Below are 22940 nucleotides of genomic sequence, written 5' to 3' on the forward strand. Positions count from 1 at the left end.
TTGTGTAGCATATTTTGTACATTTAAACCTACACAATTAGGTGCACTGGTGCACTCATGATCACATTCAAAAATTAGATTCACAACACAGCTCCAATTTTGAGTGCACAAGAGTGCATATGCATCCAGCTGTATTCCAAGCCCTGTTTAGTATTTTGCGTGGTAAACCTCACCAAATTGTACTTCGAAATTTCCTAGTATGACTCATATCTAGTAGTTAACTAGTTAACTGACGAAGATTGGTACTACTTTTAATGATAGTATGCATGAAAAGTGACGGATATATTTGACATGCACGTACGTGTTATGGTAACTTATGTCCGGTGAGATACCCCCACACTACCGCAAATGTGGCGACAACCATAACCACCTGCAGCACCGTTGCATTGCTCGTGCCTTGTACTCTCCAAGCAGAGGTTGAATGGGCAGATCGTCACCGTTTTATCATATGCCGTCATTTTTTGTCGCTAGCCCATTAAAAAATGACGGCATATGATAAAACGGTGACGATCTGCCTATTCAACCTCTGCTTGGAGAGTACGTGCCTTGGCCTTGCTGACACGAAGGCTTGGTAGGACTCTTAAGCCTGCTGGCGCTTTTTATCTTCTTGTCAAGCAGGCACAGAAAATCTTCAGTTTTCTGGACAGCACTGGCCAACCTGAGAACAATAAAAATCAGTAGATGGCAACAACCTGTTTTTCGAAGGGCCTAGGGAGTATAGTATATGGGTACGTGATTAAAGCATTGTGATAGTACTTTCAACTGGTATAGGAAAGATTATGCTATAGTCTGAAAGTGTCATTGATGATTTTTTATGTTTTGTGAAACTTCCAGTTTTGTACATACTCAAAAAGTTAAAATGTAACTTAAGGCTTCAAATATAAGGCAACAATGAAATCTGAAAGATTAACGTTTTTAGAAGTGACAAATTTCAAAGTTCACACTTCGCTTATCAGAAACGACAGAAACAGTCTATTTCATTTCCCGACATATATGACGACGGCCATCGATATTTAGACGACGATGTCACCTTGCAATGGTCGTAGGGTGACTCACTTGTTGACCAAAAAGTCAGGAAGACCAAATAAGGACAGGTATTAAAACATGCACAAACACCTCTTGACAAATATGGTTTGATGAACGTTACAAATTCATGTGATACATTAACGTTACATACAATCAAAACAACAAACAAGTAAATGCTGGAGAAAACATGACCTCCAATACTGCAATTATCATACAAAATGTATCAGCAAAGGGTGTATTTATCATATCAAACGCTAGATGCCGCCTCAGTGGTTATAGGAAACACCTGTCATTTCCCGAATGAGCTGTCCCCAAACCACGCGCTAATGTTACTCCTGTCAGCTCAGCGCGCAAAGCTTCCGGCATTTTTCTTCAGCTCGCCCGGTTCTGAATGACAGAATATTTCCTGAACAAACAAAAGCCCAGTCACCGAGTGGCTCGTGTCCCCAGTTTCCGTCTGGCTGGGTGTCTGGAAGTGTGTCCCCGCCGTTTTAACAGGTGAGCTAACGTAAAATCGTCCGTATTTCTAAACATTCGTCGAACATAAGGGGGAGGGGGGTGACCCAGATATGTTTCTCTGTTGTCTGTTACGTTATGTTTTCTGTGTTACAACTTAACACTTTTGATATTTTTCTAGCAATGCTCAAAGCTGTGCAGAATGATGAAAAAAATTCTACTAGGGCGTCAAATGAGAGGGTGGGGTCATAGTGTGATAAATATCAAGTACATGTACACCGGCATATTTTTTGTTACAACCTAATGATAATTATACAATTTGTGTAGGGCAAGTCAGATACAACCTTAATTCAACGTTGAACCGGACGCAAATCAGTACATAACAGTTTGTTTATTTGTTTGTTGCAATGGATTACTAAGGCCATTGAAATATAAAAAAAATAACTGTCTTGCAATCTTTTTACATGATTTAGAAAACCAAAATATCCCCCCCCCCAAGCTTGTACTACTAAGATTTATCAACTAACTAGTAAACGTTATATAAGTACAATTGTCTGTGCAGCAGAGAATGATTTATACAGTTGTGTAGTTTTGTGCCTGATCGGTTAGTTCTGCTTTGTGCTCACGGGGTGGCAACCCAGAAGACCCATAGTGGCACAGTGTGATCTTGTGGTTAGACCGTTTGGCCCAGAACCAAGAGGTCCTGGGTTCTAACCCTGATGTTTTACTTTTGGGAAAGGCACAAAACACAACTTTCCTTGCTTCAATCAGGCAGATGAAAGTGAGTAACTTTGGCTACAGAATCTTCATTTAAAGTTGAAGGCAAAAAACAAGAAGAGGTCATAACATCTGGTTCTAAACCCTGGTCCCTTGTGTATAAATATGGGGGTTCAAAGTTCACATTGGAACTCCTTGAGTTCCACTAGATAGCAATCATTGAGTGACCGTACAGTGACCAAAACTGGTTGTTTGTGTGACCCTCAAATGCTTCAGATTTCATGATTGAAATATGTTGGAAGAAAAAGTAAAGTTAAAGCATGATTTAATAAATTAAAAGAAAACAGAACACAAACAAGCATTAAAATGTGTTCTTTATCTATGACATTTGTTGCGAGATCTGTCAAATCTTTGGTTGCTCAGCAGTTGTAACCTCTAGAGGAATTTAGAGGGTGTAAAGAAATCAAGTTTGTACCATGTTAAGTCAGTCTGACAAGCAGCATTGATGAGATTATGTAACGATCCACATGTTACTAGTAATGTTATTTCCTGGTGTTGCGACTACTTTACAGTGTTACCGTCAGTGTAGCGTTGTTAACTTTGGCTTCATCACAATGGAGCTTTTGTGCGCTGTTAGTTCAAACTATTTTTGAAATGGGGACAGCATTTCCGTTTCATTGTCAACATATGTAAGTGAGTATATGCATATGGCTTTTTCTGTTAGACATAGCAAGCTTTCTATTTCACTGTTAATCGCATACGTAGCCAGCCCGCTCTAATTCAACGTTAAGCGTTGTCTGTTAATCATTTGTGAGGCATAAATTGGTCGCTATAATTGTACTTTGCTTAAATGCATGATATTTGTTGTCCTGAATTCATCGTTATGCATTATTTACGAATAAGTCGTGTCAGGAAGTCAGATGAAAGATTGCCCTAAAGTCATAACAGAGCGTCTGATTGTGTCGCACACTACAAACAAAATGTAGTTTTACCAGACACCCCATGAATATAGTGGATCAGTACAAAGACATCCTTTCCAGAACCTTTGGCAACAACTGTTCAATTTACCATTAACTTTTGCCAGCCCACCCAAATTTACTGTGTTGCTGGCCTTGCTAAAGAATACCATCAAGAATTTTAAGGATCCCCCCATGCAGAACCTTTTAATTCAGCTGCAATCTCAGTGTACTAGAACGAGAAGTTGATAGATGGTATTTGCAGAATTTCAGGATTCTAAATACTCAGCCTTCAATTTTAGTTTTTTCAAATTGTACAATTTACAGTGAAGTGGAAATCCCTATCCTGTGATGTCATACAATTATATGATTAACCAATTTCCTATTAATAATATGATGCTAATGGTGAGTCACCAGTGTACGAGTGTAAATATTATAAATGTTTGCACAAGGGGGGGATCTTGCATTGTGTAGAAATGAATATGTTATATATTCAGAACTATGTATTGTGTATTGACTTGTCAAAGTTTCTTTTTCAGCATATTGCTGTTGCAAAAGTTAGGGATCTAGATCTTGTTTTATCATTGTTCTAAACATTTGTTCTAACACATTGATAAAAGAAGGCTACCTTTTTCAGTTTTCTAAGCCTTCAGGATACATGAATGTATTGTGACCCATATAAGACTTTGGTCACATGACGCCATCACTTTTACTGGTTTGATTGGCTGCAACTGCATTGTATATTCCTGCTGATAGAAGTAGTTTTCATGTATGCTGTATATGTATGACTATATACATTAACAATTTGCATAACATAGTGATAATTATGTGTAGATGGCTTGTAGTTCAGCTATATGTTGTATATCTGTCAACTCTTGTACTCAACAAATTTAAAGTAGTGTAGTATTGGGCCATACCAGTTTGATTTCTTGGTCCTCGGATTTGCTCACATCCTTTTTTTTTCTCCGATTTGAAAAAAAAATCATATTTTTACCATCTCACCATGGGCACGTTTTAAACTAAAAAATGCTCATATATTGGTAACAACCGTTGAACAAGTAATTATTTTCCTACTTGTTGAAGTTTTATTGAATATCTTTAAAACTGTTATAATTTTATAATGCAAATGTCTTCCTGCATTATTAAATGTTAAGTTCCTGCTTTAAAATGTAACCGAATGCTTGTTTTTATTTTCTTTTTTTTTCAATGGGCCACCTGCTCATACTGTTATTAATTTTTCTTTGAAATCCAGAAACATCTAGAAATCATATTTGTGTGGCCTTATGTGTAATATTAGTGTTAATACCTTCAAGATAGTAAGGTCAAATTTGTCTTCATAATTATAAAAGCTATGTAGTAAATATAGTTGTTTCTGGACTGTGACTAAAATTTTCTTTACTGTCTTTACTTTATTTTTTTGTTTTCTTTATTTTTTTGTTCTTCATGTTCAGGCTTTCCCACCAGTTCATGCATGTATGTGAGACCCGCGAAGGAAAACCATGGAAACCCAGGGTAAACAAACAAACAAATAAACAAATAACAACTGTGTCTCGCTGCTTCTAATCAGTGATGTGAATATTAAAATTTTATTTTAAAAGTAATAAAACTTTTCCTTTTTTGAATGCTGTCATGTTTTCACTAATGTCTAATATGACTGTCGCTGTTATTAATATAAAAATGTACACAGCATATTGTCCATGCACTCACAAAATATATGCTTGAAATGCAACTTGCTTTTTTCTGTAAATTGCTTTTTTTCCCAAGGTGTGATTCAAATTTCCAAGCAGATGTTGTGTTGAAAATTGTAACTTTTCTTGACAATACTCAACTGGGGGGTAAAGTACAATTATTGTCAGATAAAAACAGCTGATTGAAAAATTTAAAATTTTCATCCCAACATCTGCTTGAAGATTTTGTATTTCATCCTTGTGTGTTATTACTGTACACAATGTATCACACATGTACTTGTTGGTATGACAGTTACATACAATTGACTTCAAACTGCCCCTGCCATTTCATATTACATGTATATCTGTTGACATATATATTGAATGAATGAATGGTTTATTAGAATTTAAAAGAACATATTACAAAGTTCTGTTCTTTTTCAGAAACTGTCATATTTCATATAATTCTAGAACTCTGATACACGTACATAGTAATTTGATATTGTAGTGTCAGTGACATCAAATTTCACAGTAAACCATTGTGATATCACTGTGAGTATTTCCCATTCGTGTGTTTGTGGCATTGGAATGGCATTTAACTGTACATGTGTGAAAGCATTGCAGTTAGCCATGGGCTTTACATATTGATAACAATCTTTTTTTCAATAACACATTGCCATGCCTAATCAAAACTACTGTCTTGTCATTTCAGAGCATACTACTGCTAGTAAGTAAGAGTGTAAAGAAAAATATAGATATTCATGATTTGCAATTAATTGTTTAATAAAGATTATATGACAATTTGTCCAACTATCCAAAGGCTGAATATTGTCAATGTTTTTTCCCACGATCCTTTGCAAACTTGAATACGCAATCAGCCTACACTAGGCCGAAAGCTATCCCAGAATGCCATTGGATAGGAAAAGTCGAGGACGCAGTTTGAGACAGTTGGTTTTATTACAGGTGGTACGCCTGCGGCGGGAAATGCGTCGTTGTCCGCCGCTTCAGGCAACGCCAAGGTCCGCTCTTCCCCGATCCCCGAGGTGCTGATCCCGCCGGCCGTCAGACTGTCGCGACGGTCGTCCTCCCCCGTACTGCGGTCGTCCTCCCCCGTACTGCGGTCCTCAACGCCGGCAAACAGATCTGGTAGGGAGGGAGGGAAGGAAGGAATTGCTGAATGAATGAATAAAGGAAGGAAGGAAGGAAGGAAAGAATGGCTGACTGAATGAATGACATTTTGAATGAATGTATGAATGAATGAATGGATGATTGAATGAGTCACTGAACAAATTAGTGAATGTATATACTGGTATGCATGCATTGATAGAAGAATGAATGGTAGAATGAATGAATGAATGAATGAATGAATGAATGAATGAATGAATGAGAAAAGCAGTAGCTGCTTTTAAATACACAAATCATAATACTCCAAACTTCCTTAGCTCCTGTAGTTTTTTTCTGACCGCAACGGTCCTAGTCCTCTTTCTTTCAGGTCTGCCCTTAGTAGACTTAGTTTGTAATGTGTAGTTTATCTAAATAATGCTCCTTGACACTGACACTTTGTTTCTACTAGTTATGATGATACTAGAGTTACAAGTCAATAGCTATGTATAGAGTATAGAAGATGTACATGTATGTTTAACACCCCTTTGTTCCTGCTAGGTTTACGAGGTTTGTTACCATGGAGACGTGAGAACCGTCCCCGGAGTGGCAGCGATCCCAACAGCCGGGATCTGATGCTCCGTACCGAGTCGCCCCACCGAGAGACCACCAACACGATAACGATCTCCAAGCCGCGCGCCCGATCCCGTAGTCGCAGCCCGGCCCCGAAGATTGTGCAACAGCAACGAGGCAGGCAGGGTATCGACATGTGGGTATACACACTTTCAGTTCTTCTTATAATGAGAGTCCCCTCGAGCCTTGAGGATATTGTCCCAATGGAATTGGCTTCCTGGTTACAGTAATTCTTAATGTCTGCTTCAGTACTGTTATCATCAATGATCATCAATGTATTGTTCAATTTGATCCCCTCTCTAAAGGCAACGTGGCGAGGGTCACAGTGTGGCCGCTCCGCCGCGGTCGCGCAGTCCGGCCGTTCTACCCGACCACGGGAGTACGTATGTGGCGGAGCTGTTGCCGCGACCCCGCGCCGTCAGCGCTACCTCCAGCCTCAGCGATGAGCCTATAGTGCTACCAGAAGCAGAGGTCGGTTATTCATTTGTTTGTTTGTTTGTTTGTTTGTTGTGTAGCAGATCCTTTTCTTGGCCATAGTTCATACTGTACATGTACAACCTTATTAGGTTAATAGAATTGTAGGTTTTCTACTGCTACCTATACTGCTAATATACCTTCAGTAATGTAATATTTTATCATTGAAATCAGTGTTGAATAAGATTTATAACAATAAAATGCTATTTCACCTGAACTCTGATACTAAATATGATGTAGTTTTAATCATTTTACACGTAGGGTCATCATAGAAATTGGTTATGATTTATATGAATAAGACTAAAACTGTATCTCATAAACCTAAGTCAGAAACATACATGTGTAATGGTTATATGTATCCATTATCATGTTAAGGACATTGCATTGAGAATTATGTTGAAAACTAAAGGAATTTTCCAAATTTGAACTGTCCATCTTGAAAAGTTTTACACTTCTTTTGAAAGTCTTAGTTTTAGAGTAGTTCCCTCATATAATTTGTATACAAAATTGAAAATTTTTACTGCAACATTATTAGTGTTGTTAACTTATTTTTGTCCAATTTGAAATGTTTTACCTTCAGGGTGGAGAAAAACTTGCCACTGCAGAGTATTCCACGGCGACCATGTCTTCCCAGGGTTCCCAGGGAGCGGATTCCCTCCCGGGAGACGACATCGATGGGGCGACCAGCACCGACCCACAGCGGGTCAAGGCAGCCATCGAAAATCTACAACACAAGATCGAGAGGACGACAGAACAGATTAAACAGGAACAGAAAGCTAGAGATGGTATAGCACATTCATAGTGATTTACCCTTCTTATAGTTCTAGCTAAATAGTATAATCATCTATGAATTTCATAAGGGCTAGGAAAAAAAAAGTTTTGTGTTTCCGAACCTAACGTCTTTTCGGGTCTGTGATCCATTTACAAAGGGCCTAGAATTTTTCATCTGAATAAAAGCAGAAGTTTTCTTACAGACTTTCTTACAGAACACTTCCATCGAAAAAAATCCACTATGGATTTTTTTCAATGGAAATGTTCTGTTAGAAAGCCTGTAAGAAAACTTCTGCTTTTATTCAGATAAATTGTTGGAAATACAACATTGATTTTCCTACTCCAAATACATGTCATTTTATGTGAAAAGTAATTGAAAGATATGCTGCTATTTTTGTCTAACTGTGTAAAACTTGAAGGTTGCAAAGCCGTAAGGGTTAGGGGTGAAATCTGCCATCTCTTAATGCCTTAGGCAAATAGTAGTAGTGGACAACCTCAAGCCAACCGTACACACTCACGCCACATCCTCAGAAAGGACCCTGTAGCTGCATAGTTCCTGTTTAGAACTTTATTCAAGCCAATGCCTCTCATTGCCTTCTTTTATTTATCACTCATTACCTTTGTTTGTTCAGAGCATGTTTCTGAATACCTGAAGCTGGCGGCAAACGCGGACCGTCAGCAGGCTGCTCGCATCAAGAGCGTGTTCGAGAAAAAGAACCAGAAGTCGGCCACGAACATACAACAGCTGCAGCGAAAGCTGGAGAACTACCAGCGACGACTGAAAGAGGCGCAGGAAAACGGTGTGGTCGCGCACAGACAACCTAAGGAAATGCTAAGAGACATGGGACAGGGGCTTAGGTGAGGAAATGTAGAAATAGATAAGAAAGGCAACATCTGCAAGCAACTGCAGCATATTTCACTCCATCTCCCTCCCCATGAACTGTTCCAAAATCACCCGTGTGCAAATACTAACTTTGTTTTAGCCGTGCACTTTTGATTTTAACAATGCTTCAAAATTTATGTGGAGTAAATTTAGAGAAATTAAATGTTTACATCCACATTCTCTTTTACCCTAACAGAGATGTTGGTGCTAATATACGAGATGGAATTACTGGCTTCTCAGGGTGAGTTTGTTGTCGAATATTTACTGACTCATAAAACTATCACTTGTCAACTTGTTTTTTAAAGATTTCAGTTACTCACTAACATGTTGGGGGCCTATAGTGTCTTAAAGTTTCAATTAGCTTTTGTTAGAATTTAAAGGTCATTAGGTACGTGTCAAAATTCTAAGTGGTGTTAAATGAATGTGTTTGAATGTTTCTTACACTATGTAGCATATACATGTATATATACATGTATGTAGTATATTTCATGTACAAGGTTGTTCTTGAATAGTTTGAGCATGAGTTGTTCTTGAATAGTTTGATTCTGAAAAAGGTTATTGGAGCATGGGAAACCTTGGTAGAAGTAGTAGTAGTAGCAAACCTTGGTAGTTGAAGTTGTGGAGTGATAGAAGTCAAATGTTACCATGTATTGTTTGTGTATAGTTGTATAGGAAGACAATATCTTTGGCTAGAAAAAGTTTTGCTTATTTTTTGACAGCCCTCCTTCTACTCCAAAATTCTTTTCCCTTTTTCAGATTTAATTTTCTATGTTTGTCTACCACGCAACTTGAACATTTAGAAATGCTTAGTACTAGTCTAAGAATGTTTCTGCATTGTACACACTCAGTTTGTTATGAATTGTTAATCATTTTAAAGACAGTCTTGCCAAACAGCTACATTGTATTGTGCTTATAGTATTGGTAGCGTTTATAACAATAAGGAATGCTGTCAGCTATAACAAATAGAAGGGCTTAAGTATTCAATTGTTTTCCCAATCTATGGATTATCATTAAGCACTTACCTCTAGCTAGGGGAGACTTAACCCATTTGTTTTGTACTTTTTGTACTTTGTTATCGTTGAAATATTGTTACCAAGTGACAAGGCACTATAGCAACACCTTTCAGAGAATAGTTAGAATATTTTTATTTTATTTTAAAGAATCAGACATTGGAAGTGTAGTGGAAACAACTGAATATATCAAAGCACAGTTTTGACAATGATGGAAATTTTAAACATTTAACAAATCAAACACCACATTTGAATAGCCTGAACCCATTTCCCTAACACTTGGATCAAAATATAAGCTACTAATTCAATGGACAGACAGCTCTTTCTGTCTATTGTTTATACGGTCTTCTTAAAATTGGATTTTCAAGAGCATTTTGAAGATTTTTTTCTTGAAAGATTTCAATTTAGTTTATGCTGTTAAAAATGGAAAAGAATTTAGATTAATGCTAGTTCATGTAGGTTAAGTTGAAAGACATGAATTTTCAAGGATGGATACAACTTTGCATCCTTGATCGCATAGTTAGATTGTGTGATATTAATTTTTAGTAGCATCATAAAAGCGTATAATTAAGCTGGGTAATCATTGATTATTTTTGCGTGCAGTATACATCTTGTACATCGCACACAGTGATTTTTTTCACTGTGACTTTTTCATAAGGATCTATCTTCATCCACTGACTCCTTGATATTGCATGTCCTGCTTTCTTCACTCTGCCCCCCTCCCCCTCTCTGCTTCTTGTATCAGTCCCTGACAACTTGTCCCTTAAACATACTATCCATGGTAGATAATGATACATTTAATACTTCATTAAGTCCCTTTTAAGGTTGGAAGTAACGTTTTGCCTTGCAGGAAGACCGCACGGAAGGGAAGTGGAGATGAGGCAAAAGAGACGGTTAGCCGACAGGTTTCCCTTCCGGTTAAGGCTGGATTATTGAAAAGGTTTCTGCCGTCTTCTATATCATATCCTTGGGGTTGGAAATCAAAGTTTCTGTCTTTAATAATAATCTGGGGCTTTAATTTTCTTTGGTCGAACTGGCTCTCTTGGTTTGCAGGTGGAAGTTATTTTGCTGTGTAAGATATTTGGTTTTGGTGCAGTTTCTCCTGGTTTTATTTTTCTGCTGTTTTTCATGGTCTTGGTTTACTACAGACAGTTGGTGCATCTTTTTTTAAAGGTGAAAGTTCGTCATCCTGTAATAAGTGGTGTCTTGGCATGCAACAGTTATTTGGCACTTTAAGAGAATGTCACTTTCAGCTTTGTTTTCCATGAAAAGTATTTTGTTTCCTCAGATTTTGAGTATTACTAAGAGTTCTTATAACACTGTATAGACATGATCTTTGCCCATTTTGTTGGTGTTTCATATTCATCTGCTCTTTAATTGGTTTAGTGGTGTCTTGGTTGCATTAATCTCAATTTGCACTCACAGAAAACGCTGGTCTGTCCCTTTTTCTTGAGATTCTGAGGCTAATAAGATGTTGTATCACTCAGTAAATTAAGACCCTCTCTCATTTTGTGTTCATTCACCTGTTTCCTTGACAATAGGTTTTGTTCTGAATTTCGCCATAATCAATTTCTTGCAAAGATTTTCATTTTGTAGGAAAGAATGTCTTAGAATGTATCAAGGCTAATAAGATAATATGATTATGAATTGTAACATCTTTTTCATTTGGGCGAAAGTTTTACTGCATGGATTATTTTGTACATAGTTCATACATGAAATATGGACACTTTCACTGGCGTCATTGTTTGCACACTGCCTTTTCTAATCATCAGTTGCCAAATATTAACATGATATTATTGCTGTAATGATATGGCTGGAGAATATGACTGCATGTTTTATTCTTTCAACCCTGAAATGAAATATAGTTACCACACTTGGCATGATCACGTTTTGTATAGTGCATGTCATTGGATTGGGGTTTGTGGACACTATTCCTTATACACATCTCTAGTTTAATGATTGGAATTCTCTCCTCTCAAACTCTAAAATGCGTTCCTACATGTACATGTATGTGCAAACAATGAGGTCATAATTATGCTAAGTGCCTGTCATTATTTAGATGGGCTAGATTTAGCTGAGTGTGTCAACAACAATTTATCAATTCTTCTTTAACTTCCTGGCCTAAGATTTGACAAAGCTGAATGAAATTATGTAATCTTATGGTATTAAGTGCTTCATGATTGGCTGCTAAGGTGATGTGGGAGTGGCTTGTAGAATGATTGACACCTCAGTTCTTTCAATATTTAAATTATATAGTCAAATGCCTTTGTCTCATTTGAGAGCTCACCTGTTATGTAGATACTATATGCATGAAGAAGAAGAAGAGGATATGCATGATAAGAGTTTGGGTATATTTTTGTACCCATTTAATGTCTTCTTGTGTATTCTTGTCCATCACATCTTATTCATTGTATTATGGTATTAACTTGATATTTATGGTAAATTTTGTTTTTTTGCTTGAAAAACATTTTGATCTACAGTACATTAGATCTTTTTACAGCACAGTTTGCAATTTGTGGATAGGGACGGCTGCAGACTGTACTTATATGTAATATAAACTTAGTTTGTATCCTCAAGAAATATATCAGAAGACTTGGTATGATTCTTCAACTAAAACACTCTTGATAATGCCAGAGAAAGTTGACAACAAACTTTCCCGTAGTTATGTAAAAAAAATTGATATTCACATTAACATTGTTTGTAATTTGCAGTTGAGAAGAAAGCTGCCAGGAGGCTATATGGACTATCTGGTCAATCTTGTCTAAGTCCAAGGTTCATCCAGTTGTTGAATCCCCTTGACAAACTAATTAAGCAATGAGAAATTTCAGCAAACCAACCGACAAATTGCTGAGGCAAATATTATTTTCCATGTCTGCGATAGCAAAACCTGTATTGGTTTTGCTCCGGTCCGTGGGTGCCGCCATGTTTTTTTTTTCAACTAGCTTCAGGAAAATTATAGCTGGAGGCTGAAGAAGGAAAACTGTCCACAAAACCTTAACATTCCAAGACTTTTACAAGTTTCTTTAGATCTCTACAATTAACCCTTAATAATTTAAGATAAGTGACTGCTATACAATGTTAAGATGTGTAATACTAATAGTCGTCCTTATCAATATAATAAAAGATGGTTTAATTTGCCGGTACTTTGCAGGAAGCCAGTGTTGAAGCGGGCAGATTCAAACGTTGAGGAGTCTTACAAACCAGTTACACCTTCTTCTGAGAGAAAAAAGTCACTAGCAAGGTCCTTCACATCTACTCAGCCCAGCGACCAACCAGAAAAAATTCTTACACTTTTCACTAAACTAAGACTGACTTTTTGCCTACATTTAGCAGTAGAAAAGCAAAGGGGTAAAGTTTTTGAATGGGGATTTGCTTGCAACATCAAGCTTGCTAGGGGCATTGGTTCTGCGGTGCGTTTTAGTCTCATTTGTCTAGTTTGCCTTACATTTGTTAAATATGGGCATCTTGCTGGTGTTTTCACTCATATTTTGGATGGGACCTATTGTTGGATTTGACTGCTTGTAAATTAATGTACTAAATAGAAGTCTAGGTTGAAAGGCATAAAAAGCAACCCCGTGAATATATTGTAACATCTTAATATACATTAAGCAACCAACACAAAGACTCTTACATGCATGCATACCAAAGAGATATTTTCAATATCTGAGTTATAACATTGGTATGCTTCAGTCCCAATTTGTAAAATCAAGATATTCCTTAGTATTATAATGCCTCTTCAATACATAAATTTTGAGTACACGCTTGCCCATTCCTAAAGAAGACTTAGTTAATTTCATAATCTTTTTATTAGTGCATGGTTCAAATCTTGGATGCCTGTATATGTTTAGTTCCTTGCGTTGAATTCCAACGATTTTGGAATTTTGCTTGGTGGTCTTTTTTATTCCACGTTGAGGACCCCCATTCCCTGCAACCCATATTTCTCCATGCTTGCCTGCTTGGGTTAGAAAGGAAACAAAAGTATTTTCTTCATCTGAATTAAAATGGGTCTTTTTCCCTACAGGGCAGTGGTGAATAAGCCTAAAGAGTTTGCTCACCTTATCAAGAACAAGTTTGGCAGTGCAGACAATATCAGTAGTCTGAGTAAGTAAACTTAAGTTTACATTTTGGATGAGAAGCATATCACATAAAAATATTTGAAACAGTGTGTTGCAGTAACTGAGACAAGGTCATTTAGTATTAATCTCATTAGCTACATGACATTGTATAGAAAGTCATTAGATGTAAATGTAATCTTAAATCAGAACTTTCACCTTAATAGATACCTTAAGCTTTTACTGTATTTGTATCAGTGGTTATACATTATTTGTTCTTGAATTTATAGTACATGTATGTGCATACATGCATATGTATAATAAGCGTAATATTTGTGCTGCTTTTAAGGCACTTAATTTTCTGTCTCTTGCCCCAGAAGACAGTCTAGATGAGAGAGAAGACCTCAGCAGACAGTTTCTCACACCCTCCAATATCTCAACAATCTCAAGTGCAAGGTAACACATCCAGCACTGTCCAATAATAGCTCTAGCTTGTAGATCTGACCAATATGGCTGTAGCCCCTGGATCTGACCAATGGCTGTAGCCCCTGGATCTGAACGATGGCTGTAGCCCCTGGATCTGACCAATGGCTGTAGCCCCTGGATCTGACCAATGGCTGTAGCCCCTCGATCTGACCAATGGTTGTAGCCCCTGGATCCGACCAATGGCATCAGCTCCTGAATCTGACCAATGGTATCAACACTTTGATCTTGCAAATGGCAGTAGCTCATGAATCTAGCCAATGGCATCAGCTCTTACATGTATACTATAGATCTGGCCAATGGCATCAGCTCTTGGATGAACAGACCATGACACTCATTGTGACTTAGAATATTCTTTAAACCAAACTTAACATTGCCATCACCTGCCGTTTATTCTAGCCACCCAACCAGTCAACCTGCAAGTCACCATGGTTACGGGAGCGAAGACGAGTGCTCCAGCATGACCTCGGGGTCGGGAGGTCACATGGTGATGCACAGCCCCGAGATCCAACCTGGGACGTCCTCCCAGTCCATTCCAGCGCAGGTGCTGCAGCCCATCCTAGAGGAGCTGCAGGAGATGAGAAACAACCAGGCACTCTTCCAGAATTCCATGGCCGAGCTGAAGGTATGTAATATCTACGCACTTAGGTACAAGCAACAGTAACTCATCAACTGGGGCGTATTGCCTTGGAAACGGTCAGATGTTTCATGTAGCATCAAGTGTACAGTCATGTCTTTCACTGACGAAGTCTAGCAAGTTCTGGATGTCTAACCTTAAGGTCTCGGTTCTGAGTTTTTTTTAAATTTCGGGGCCGACCTGACTCGTTCCCAGAAAGGCAATAGCGCTTTTCCAAACATCCCTTTTCGGCCGATTCAATGTTTCTGATGGATAGGGGTGACTTATCTTCGAACGACAGACAAATTTGATATTTTCTGTGGAAACGTCATTTTTAGTGAAAACCGTCACTAAAAGGAATTTTCATCCCCAAAACTGCTATTTTTAGGGCATTCTTCCAAGGCCGCTGGAAGGAAAATAAAAGTTTTCCTAGGATAATGACTGATATGGAAATAAAGGTCATCATTCTGTCTGTGCAATTAGGAAAAATGAAAAAAATCGTGAGGATACGTTTTCCGCAATCCCCGATGGTGCGAAACCACGCAAAACGCACATAGAACACACGATTCGGGTAGTCAGGCGACAAAGCCGCGTTACCGTCATCGCGCACTAATACCAGGAAGTACCCGCGGACGACCAAAACTCGGAAACCGTAAAACGCTACAAAGATCGGGTTTTTCAGGAAATATAAAAGATAACGCACTGCTTTAGCGATAGCCGAAAAATCGGGAGCCAAAACTAACGAGAAAACCTAGGATTTGCGTCTTATCTTCACCCACTACTTAGGTCCTTGGTCAAAACAATTCCGAACCGGAACCTTTATTGACGTATATGATATCTAGTCAGGCATCACATGTGGCTGCATCTTAGCCGCCCTTGAGCTTTTGTTACTGAAGAATATTTTTGGCAATGCCATAGAGGTGGGGCCTTAAGTGTGTACATTTACAGATGAACATGACTGATGGTTTTTAAATTTTTTTTCAGAATCAGATGCAACAGGAGTATACCTTCTTAACAACTGCTCTGCAAGAGGAGAGATACAGATATGAGGTATACCTAGAGAGAAATCTACAGTTGTGCAAAGTACATGTAAATGTATCATTTTGAAACTTGGAAACTTTATGTAGATAATAACATTATACAGTCATGTAAGGTCCTACAGGAAAAATATTTCAAGTTCAAAATTTGGTGGTTTTTGATTTAGCAATAATTTTATTCTACCATCTATGCTGTGAACAAATTGTTTACTTTTGTAAAGTACAAGTAGTACCTAATGTTGAATACTTGTCTTATGTGTGTTCAACAACTGAAATGACAGTTAATTCAGTATGATTAATCATGGTCCTCCCTGTCCTTTAATGTCCAACATTAGAATTTCCCCTTTCCTTATACCTGCTCTTCAAAATCTGTTAATATACAGTCATGTAGTTAGTCGTCTAATATTACAGTTATCTGTAATATTATGTGCCTCCAAAGTCGAAATTCAAGGTTTCGATCCCTGTCCAATGTCAAGTTTTCCCCACTAACCCTTCTGCTAGTTGCTCTACCGAAAAGTGTCTCCTTCGGATAAAACATTTGTGTGTCACTAAAATGCTTCCATTTCCTATATTTTGGCGACACCTTTGGTGTGGAGCCTCTACTTGTCCTTTGGTCTCGCCTGTCACTTCTGCCAAGTGGCACCTGTCCTGTTTGGCTTGGACTCTACCATTTTTAAAAAAGGAAGTATTTTTCCAGTTACAGATCCAAAAGCTTCAAAGTGGAGACTTCCAGCAATATCGCATGCGAAGACTGGGTGTAGGTTTCGAGGTTTTTGTTTGTGGCCGCGTAGTCGCTAGAAGTTTTGTGTGATTAACAAAGATTGTCGTACTCAGTAACTGAATGGTATAGAATAGCGTCAAAGCTGTACCATGTGTTTTCGATGTGCTGTGCTGCTATTCTATATGTTGTACTAGTCTTGTAAATATCATGAAATGTAAGACAGGACAGGACAGTTTGTTGAGTATGTGTGACATTTTGACAAAACTGTTCAAACCCCCCCTTACTTTCGGACAGCCTCCAAATGGTTTGGAGTGGGGTGGGGTGAGTGACCTGTGAAGTGCCTTCCCAAGGGCACAACTTTGGGGCTGCTAGGGATTCGAACCCAGGATCTTGAGATTCTAAGTCAACAATCCTAACCACTATCTGGACCTGCGGCACGTTGTCAACCTTGCTGTGACTGGGCGATTTGACAAGAGCGCTCAACGAATTTCGTTAACAAAAACCAAATCTTTTTGAGCTTCGTGTGTTGTCTTTGTAGTCTTACTTGTATGTTTTTTATGATAGTCCCATATAAAGTCAAGGGTAACACAAATCCACTTTAAGACGTAGTGACGCCATCGTGCCGCGGATAGGGGCTTTGGATTTGGATTTATTGGACCTGACTGAGCTGCATCAGAACGAGATGAGTAACCTGAACAGTGCAATATACGTGGGACACAGGCAGCTATTGCTGATGTCGTGACCCACACACATAATGTACCCGATTTTTGCACTTGGGTGGAGTGGGGAAAATCGTGTTAAGTGCCTTTTTTCCCAAAGGCACAAGATCAGTGGCAGCAGGGGATTCGAACCCGGAACCTCTTAGTTCTGAGTCGGAAATCCTGCCGTTACGCCACACGACCCCACCACTTCCTCATTGCCAACCGTCTCCTACACACGTTCCCCCCACAGAGACTAGAGGAACAGTTAAACGACCTGACAGAGCTGCATCAGAACGAGATGAGTAACCTGAAGCAGGAGCTGGCCTCGATGGAGGAGAAGGTTGCGTACCAGTCCGACGAGCGAGCACGGGACATTCAGGAGGCGCTCGAGTCCTGCCAGACCAGAGTGAGTCTCGTTTTCTGTCCTGTTTTCGTTTGATAAGATCTTGATAGGAGTATTGGACGCCAGCTAAAACGGGTTACAGGGCTGAAAAACACTGAAAATGTGGCATGTTCACAGCGTTTAATAAGTTATATTATCTCAATGGACTTGAACAGCAAATTTAAGTACATAATGACATGTGACAACCCATGCATGGTATACATTGGGAAATATATCAAAGAATGTCTAGACGTAAGAAACTCCTCCAATGATTGTAAAATCCCATTGTCATCCCATACTACTACACCATATTGTATAAGATAGACTACTTCACCATATTGTATAAGATAGACTACCACATAATATTGTATTAGATAGATTGGTTAGTCTAATAGAATGTTATCTATGTACCAGTGAATGCCATACTTTGTACCTTGTACAATTGTTGTGCAATTAAGTTATTATAACAGAGTAAAAATGCTTAAGATTTTGTACCAGTAGTTGAAAGATGTCATCATCTCATGATTTGTCCATATTTTATTGAAACTTCTTCGATCGTAAGCGAGAAATAGCGAGCGTACACATACTTCATTCAGATGATAAAAGTAATTAAATGACATTGTACAAATGTATTAAGCGCATCATTTCTGTCACCCAACATTTAAAAAAACTCTGAAAAGACACTACCAATTTGAGATTTCTTTGAGAAAGTTTAATGTAATTAAAGTTATAAAAGTTCACAGCTCTATACTTTATGACAGAAATGAATTTTAGGGTATCATTACAATCTAAGGGCAAACCTGTCCTCTTGATGTCATGACATTGTTAACTTCAATTCGTACAGTCCAAGAGTAAGTTTCTTAGAAAATGAATCAGTCGTAACTGTCATCGGAAAATGATTGTGATCACCTACTACTAGTATTGTATAATATTGTAGATATTTGTCTTTGAAAAATTTGCTCTCTTGCAATAGATTTGTCTCCAACAATTGTTATCTGTAAGATTAAGCTGTATTTTTCATTTGAGTGTCACCTCCAATTTTCATGTAAAAGCAAAGGAAAGTGATCTCGAACCAGTTTAGCTCAAATGAACTCAATGAACAGATGAGCTAATCTTCCACTGGTCGTAACAGGAAGACAGACGCTATATACAGTATTTACAGGTTCATTGTACCAGGGAAATTCCCCTAGCTCTTTTCGACAAGCACAATGAACAGTCGACCACGGCTTAACGTCCCGTCCTAAGGACTGTGACCTTTTCCGGTAGCGTGCATTGCGGGTGAGCGACACAGCCGGGATTGAACCCGGGGGCTTCTAGTTCCAGAGGCAAGATCGCTAACCACTGGACCACGCACGCTACCTTTTTTCCATTCTGTAAAATAAAGTTCCAAACCTTGCTGTCCACAGATATCTAAGTTCCAAACCTTGCTGTCCGCAGATATCTAAGATGGAGCTAGCCCAGCAGCAGCAGCAGCTGGTGTCCATGGAGGGCCTGGACAGTGCCAACGCTCGCGCCCTCATCTCCAAACTCATCAACGTCTTACTGGCCGTCATCGCGGTCATCCTTGTCCTGGTCTCCACACTAGCGGGGATGGTCACTCCCATGCTCAAAACACGGTAACACTGTTACTGCTGTTACTGCTGTTGTGTACATTCAAGGTTTTGTATTCAGTGTGTCTAGATCAGGGCTTTCTCCAGCTTAATTCATCCTTAATTGTTTGAATACAGTAGAGTGACAGAATGTGAAGTGGAAGATGATGTAACAGGTGACTGGCAGGATGTGAAGGGCGACTGGTTAAAATGGTTATCCTGTAGGAAGTCATTTACAGACATTCCAGGTCATGGGGTCAATGGAAGAGCATACTAATTCACAGGGAGGTATTTTTTGTGTGTCTGTTTGTCAGTGTTTTTGCAGGTATATATTTTCAATATGTTAGTCATGTACACCGTAGAGTGATCATTGGCCATGTGTAAATTAAATCAATTTAACAAGACATACAAGAAACGGAGGCATGAGATCTTCAAACTCTTGTTGATGTTTGTGTTGACGTTCTTGTTTACAGAAGCCGGGTAGCGAGCTCCCTCCTAGCCCTTCTGGTGACCGTGCTGCTGTGGAGAAACTGGGGCTACGTGGTCGACGCCTACCATCACTTCCTCGAACACTACGCCGTCATGGTAACCCTCAGATGACACCCATACGGCCCGTACCAGAGTTCATATCCTCCCTTCGCCACAGGCATATCTCCTGTCCTCACAGCGCACTCGTTCTAAACTTGTTGCACTATAAAACTGGATAAACGTGTTCATTTGTATACTGTAGATCAGATGTAAGCATTGGAACAATAACTAAAGGCTCTAATGGGGGTTCTGGGAGTCAGGTATCTTTCGTTTCAACAAATTTGATATCTAGTTTCTTCGAAACCCCTATCCCAGCCTCAGCAGAGCTTCCAAACCAGTTTGCTTGCCAATATTGTCATGCAGTCTTTACTAGTACTGCTATGGCCCAACTAAAAGTTATAAAGTCTTGTCAAAATGTGCGGATCTCCCAGGTATACAATTTTGCATACAATTTATTGATTTTACTTTGTACAAACTTGAGAGGTTTGAAATGGCCCCCTGATAAGATACAACTGTATATACTGATTATAATGATCATATTATTTGTTCCTAATAGGAACTGCATGGGTGTGAAAGATACATGTACGTTTTATATGAAAGTTCTTCGTATCCGAGAGCTAGAATTCATGCAGACAGAAATGCAACCCAAACAGGTCCAGTTTACAAGGTAACAATTTTTAATCCAATAGGACAACTTGTCACATTCAGATGCTGTCAAAGAAAGATTTTTCTGACTATATACATTGTAACTTGTGACTGAATGACAGAGAAATGTATACAGTTTAATGTACATTACTGTTGTTTCGTAGAAGTTGCAAAGTTCTACATGACTGTAATTATTAAGTTGCTGTTTGATGTAAAAAAAAACAGTCAATGAAGTTCCTCATTACAAGACTCTGGCATATTGTCAGATATCATTACTAGGATACCATTAGTAGAATGAAGACTAGATCACTACAGAAGTCTTGTTGCAGACATGTTGATGTTCCTAGTGTTAGAGACACCAGAGTGCTTTTTTTGGCAAAGGCCCGGGGGTGGAGCCGAATGTACTTTACTGCCATTGAATTGGATTTTAGTATGTGGAGTTGTGAAAATGTTTGAGGTATGGTTTCATTATTTGTATAGCATACAATGGGACTCATTATATAGAATTGAAATGACACCCCTGTATGAGAAGTGAAATGTTCCAAAATGGAAGACAAATGATGGACGGTGTAATGTACCAGGAATGTGCCACGGTATACAGGAGGAGGTGTTTTTCCTGTTACAGGTTTGAGGCTACGCAATAGTCTGATTGTGCCTCTCAGATCTAGTAGAAGGATGTACTGTTCTGTGCACTGGTCATGTAAAAAATAGGTCCATACATCCTTTTCAGCAGCATCTATCAAAATTTTAACAAGAAATATGATACCAGGTATGTATTTTGTTAAAATCCTGGATCACAATAATACAAGGGGAAAGGAAACCCAGACTTTAAATTTGGCCTCTTACCTTACATTTTACAACCATATGATCTGAGAATTAAGATTACTTTGAACGGCAGAGAGTGCAGAAATCTAGGAAAGATTTTTATTTCAAGAAAGGTTTATGAAAGAGAAACTGATGTTTATTGGGAATGATGCTGACTTTATGAATGGGATAATGCAGAAAGTGTTGGGTAAAGGTTTAGTATTGTAAAAGAAATGATATTGTCTTGGGAATGGTGCAGAGAAGGAAAAGTGCCCCACAAGCAGAATGTATACTGAGTCAATATGAAGAAGGGACTGTGGAAGATGGCGTAAGGATAATCAAAATGTAACTGACCAATGTGAAAACTGACTTACCCTTAGGCCCTGCAAACAAATACACCCACATTATTGTTCTTGTACTTGATATGCAAACTTGTAAACTACCACTCGCCCCCTGATACAGCTGTTGTAATTTGCATAAGGATGCCCTCTCTCCTCCCATTGCCACATCCTCAAACATTGGGTAGTACAACTGAAGTCATTGATCAAATTGTGCTGTATATATACTTGTTTTTGGAAGAGAAAACGAGGTGTGTTCATACAAGGTAGCAGTGTGTACATTGTTCTCTTGAAATAGTCTTCTCTACAAATGTCTTCTCGCAGTTGGTTCTTTGACCTTGTGTATGACATGTAACATGTTGCAGGTCCTCCAAAATTAACCACACAAATATAGAGTACGATGTAGTTTTCAATTGTCGATATAGAGCAGTTTTCAATGGCCAGCACTGAAGAAAGCACATAGGGTTAGAGTGACTTGTAAGAGGTAGATTTGTGTCGTACCACGTCTTGTCACGGAAACTATGCCAGTCAGATTAGACCTATGCAGCACATATGAAGATAGAAACAGAGCGCATTTATTTAGATAAAAGTTTAAAAGCAGAGATCTTCAGATGTAGGTACACAGCACTGGAGTATTATGATTGTTATTACATGTATATCGATTCGCATGTTTTGCTGCTAAATTCTTTGGTTGCATGTTTTTTAACCTCTACTTGAACTTTTAATTTGTTCAGCGATCAGTCCAACTTATCATTGCACATGTATAAGATGTTATTTTTTATCATGAAAAAGTGTTATTTTATCACAATATCCTATCCTGGGGCCAAGTGTTTTAATTGTTACGTCCACAGAATTATGTTTATTACGCAAACTTGGAATTTGTGTGCAAGAACTCCAAGTGCTGTATAAAAAATTTTAATTTCCATGCAGATTGAAGAAATAAACATTGCAACTTTTGCTCGTGCCGATAAACTTTTTGTACTTTCTATTTCCCATATTGATAGATTATTTCTTCAGGATGCCTGAAAGTCTTCAATACAAGGATTGTTTACGACAGTACTAGATGTACATAATGAAGTGCAAATTATGCTAATTGAGACTTAATTTGCATAACTAATGAGGAAAATCTATATTTGCAGTGTTTCTAACCATAAGACTCAAATACATGTAACATGTGTAGGTTATGGCAAGTGGAGCATCAACAGATACCAATTATGCAAATAAATTCATAATTGATGCCAAAGTGCCATGATTCGTCTAAGTGGTAAATAATAGGACTGTCAATATTGCAACATGTTTAAGTCTGTTAAAGGTGTTTATGACCAAGCATATATTATGTAAATGTGTAAGT

At 38.4% G+C, this 22940-nt stretch overlaps 1 protein-coding gene across 8 annotated transcripts; it reads left to right on the forward strand.

Moving 5' to 3' along the window:
- Nucleotides 1-1322: 1322 nt before the first annotated feature.
- LOC136423789 (transmembrane and coiled-coil domains protein 2-like) lies at nt 1323-22561 on the forward strand. Of its 8 annotated transcripts, none has more exons than XM_066412096.1 (18): nt 1327-1523; nt 4606-4666; nt 5785-5967; nt 6484-6691; nt 6861-7026; nt 7610-7814; nt 8433-8658; nt 8880-8924; nt 10544-10633; nt 12845-12934; nt 13715-13794; nt 14123-14201; nt 14628-14853; nt 15829-15894; nt 16579-16638; nt 17554-17709; nt 19123-19301; nt 19748-22561. In XM_066412096.1, the coding sequence occupies exons 2-18, from the start codon at nt 4654-4656 to the stop codon at nt 19872-19874; spliced, it is 2199 nt and encodes a 732-aa protein (XP_066268193.1). In that variant the 5' UTR covers nt 1327-1523; nt 4606-4653; the 3' UTR covers nt 19875-22561. The 8 variants fall into 8 exon arrangements, with proteins under 8 accessions (XP_066268200.1, XP_066268193.1, XP_066268194.1 ...); XM_066412097.1 differs by having other exon boundaries at nt 1328-1523; nt 14126-14201; XM_066412103.1 differs by lacking the exon at nt 19748-22561 and having other exon boundaries at nt 1323-1523; nt 19092-19207.
- The last annotated feature ends 379 nt before the right edge of the window (nt 22562-22940 follow it).

Source organism: Branchiostoma lanceolatum, chromosome 18 (genome assembly GCF_035083965.1).
Source record: "Branchiostoma lanceolatum isolate klBraLanc5 chromosome 18, klBraLanc5.hap2, whole genome shotgun sequence".
NCBI classification, from domain to species: Eukaryota; Metazoa; Chordata; class Leptocardii; order Amphioxiformes; family Branchiostomatidae; genus Branchiostoma; species Branchiostoma lanceolatum.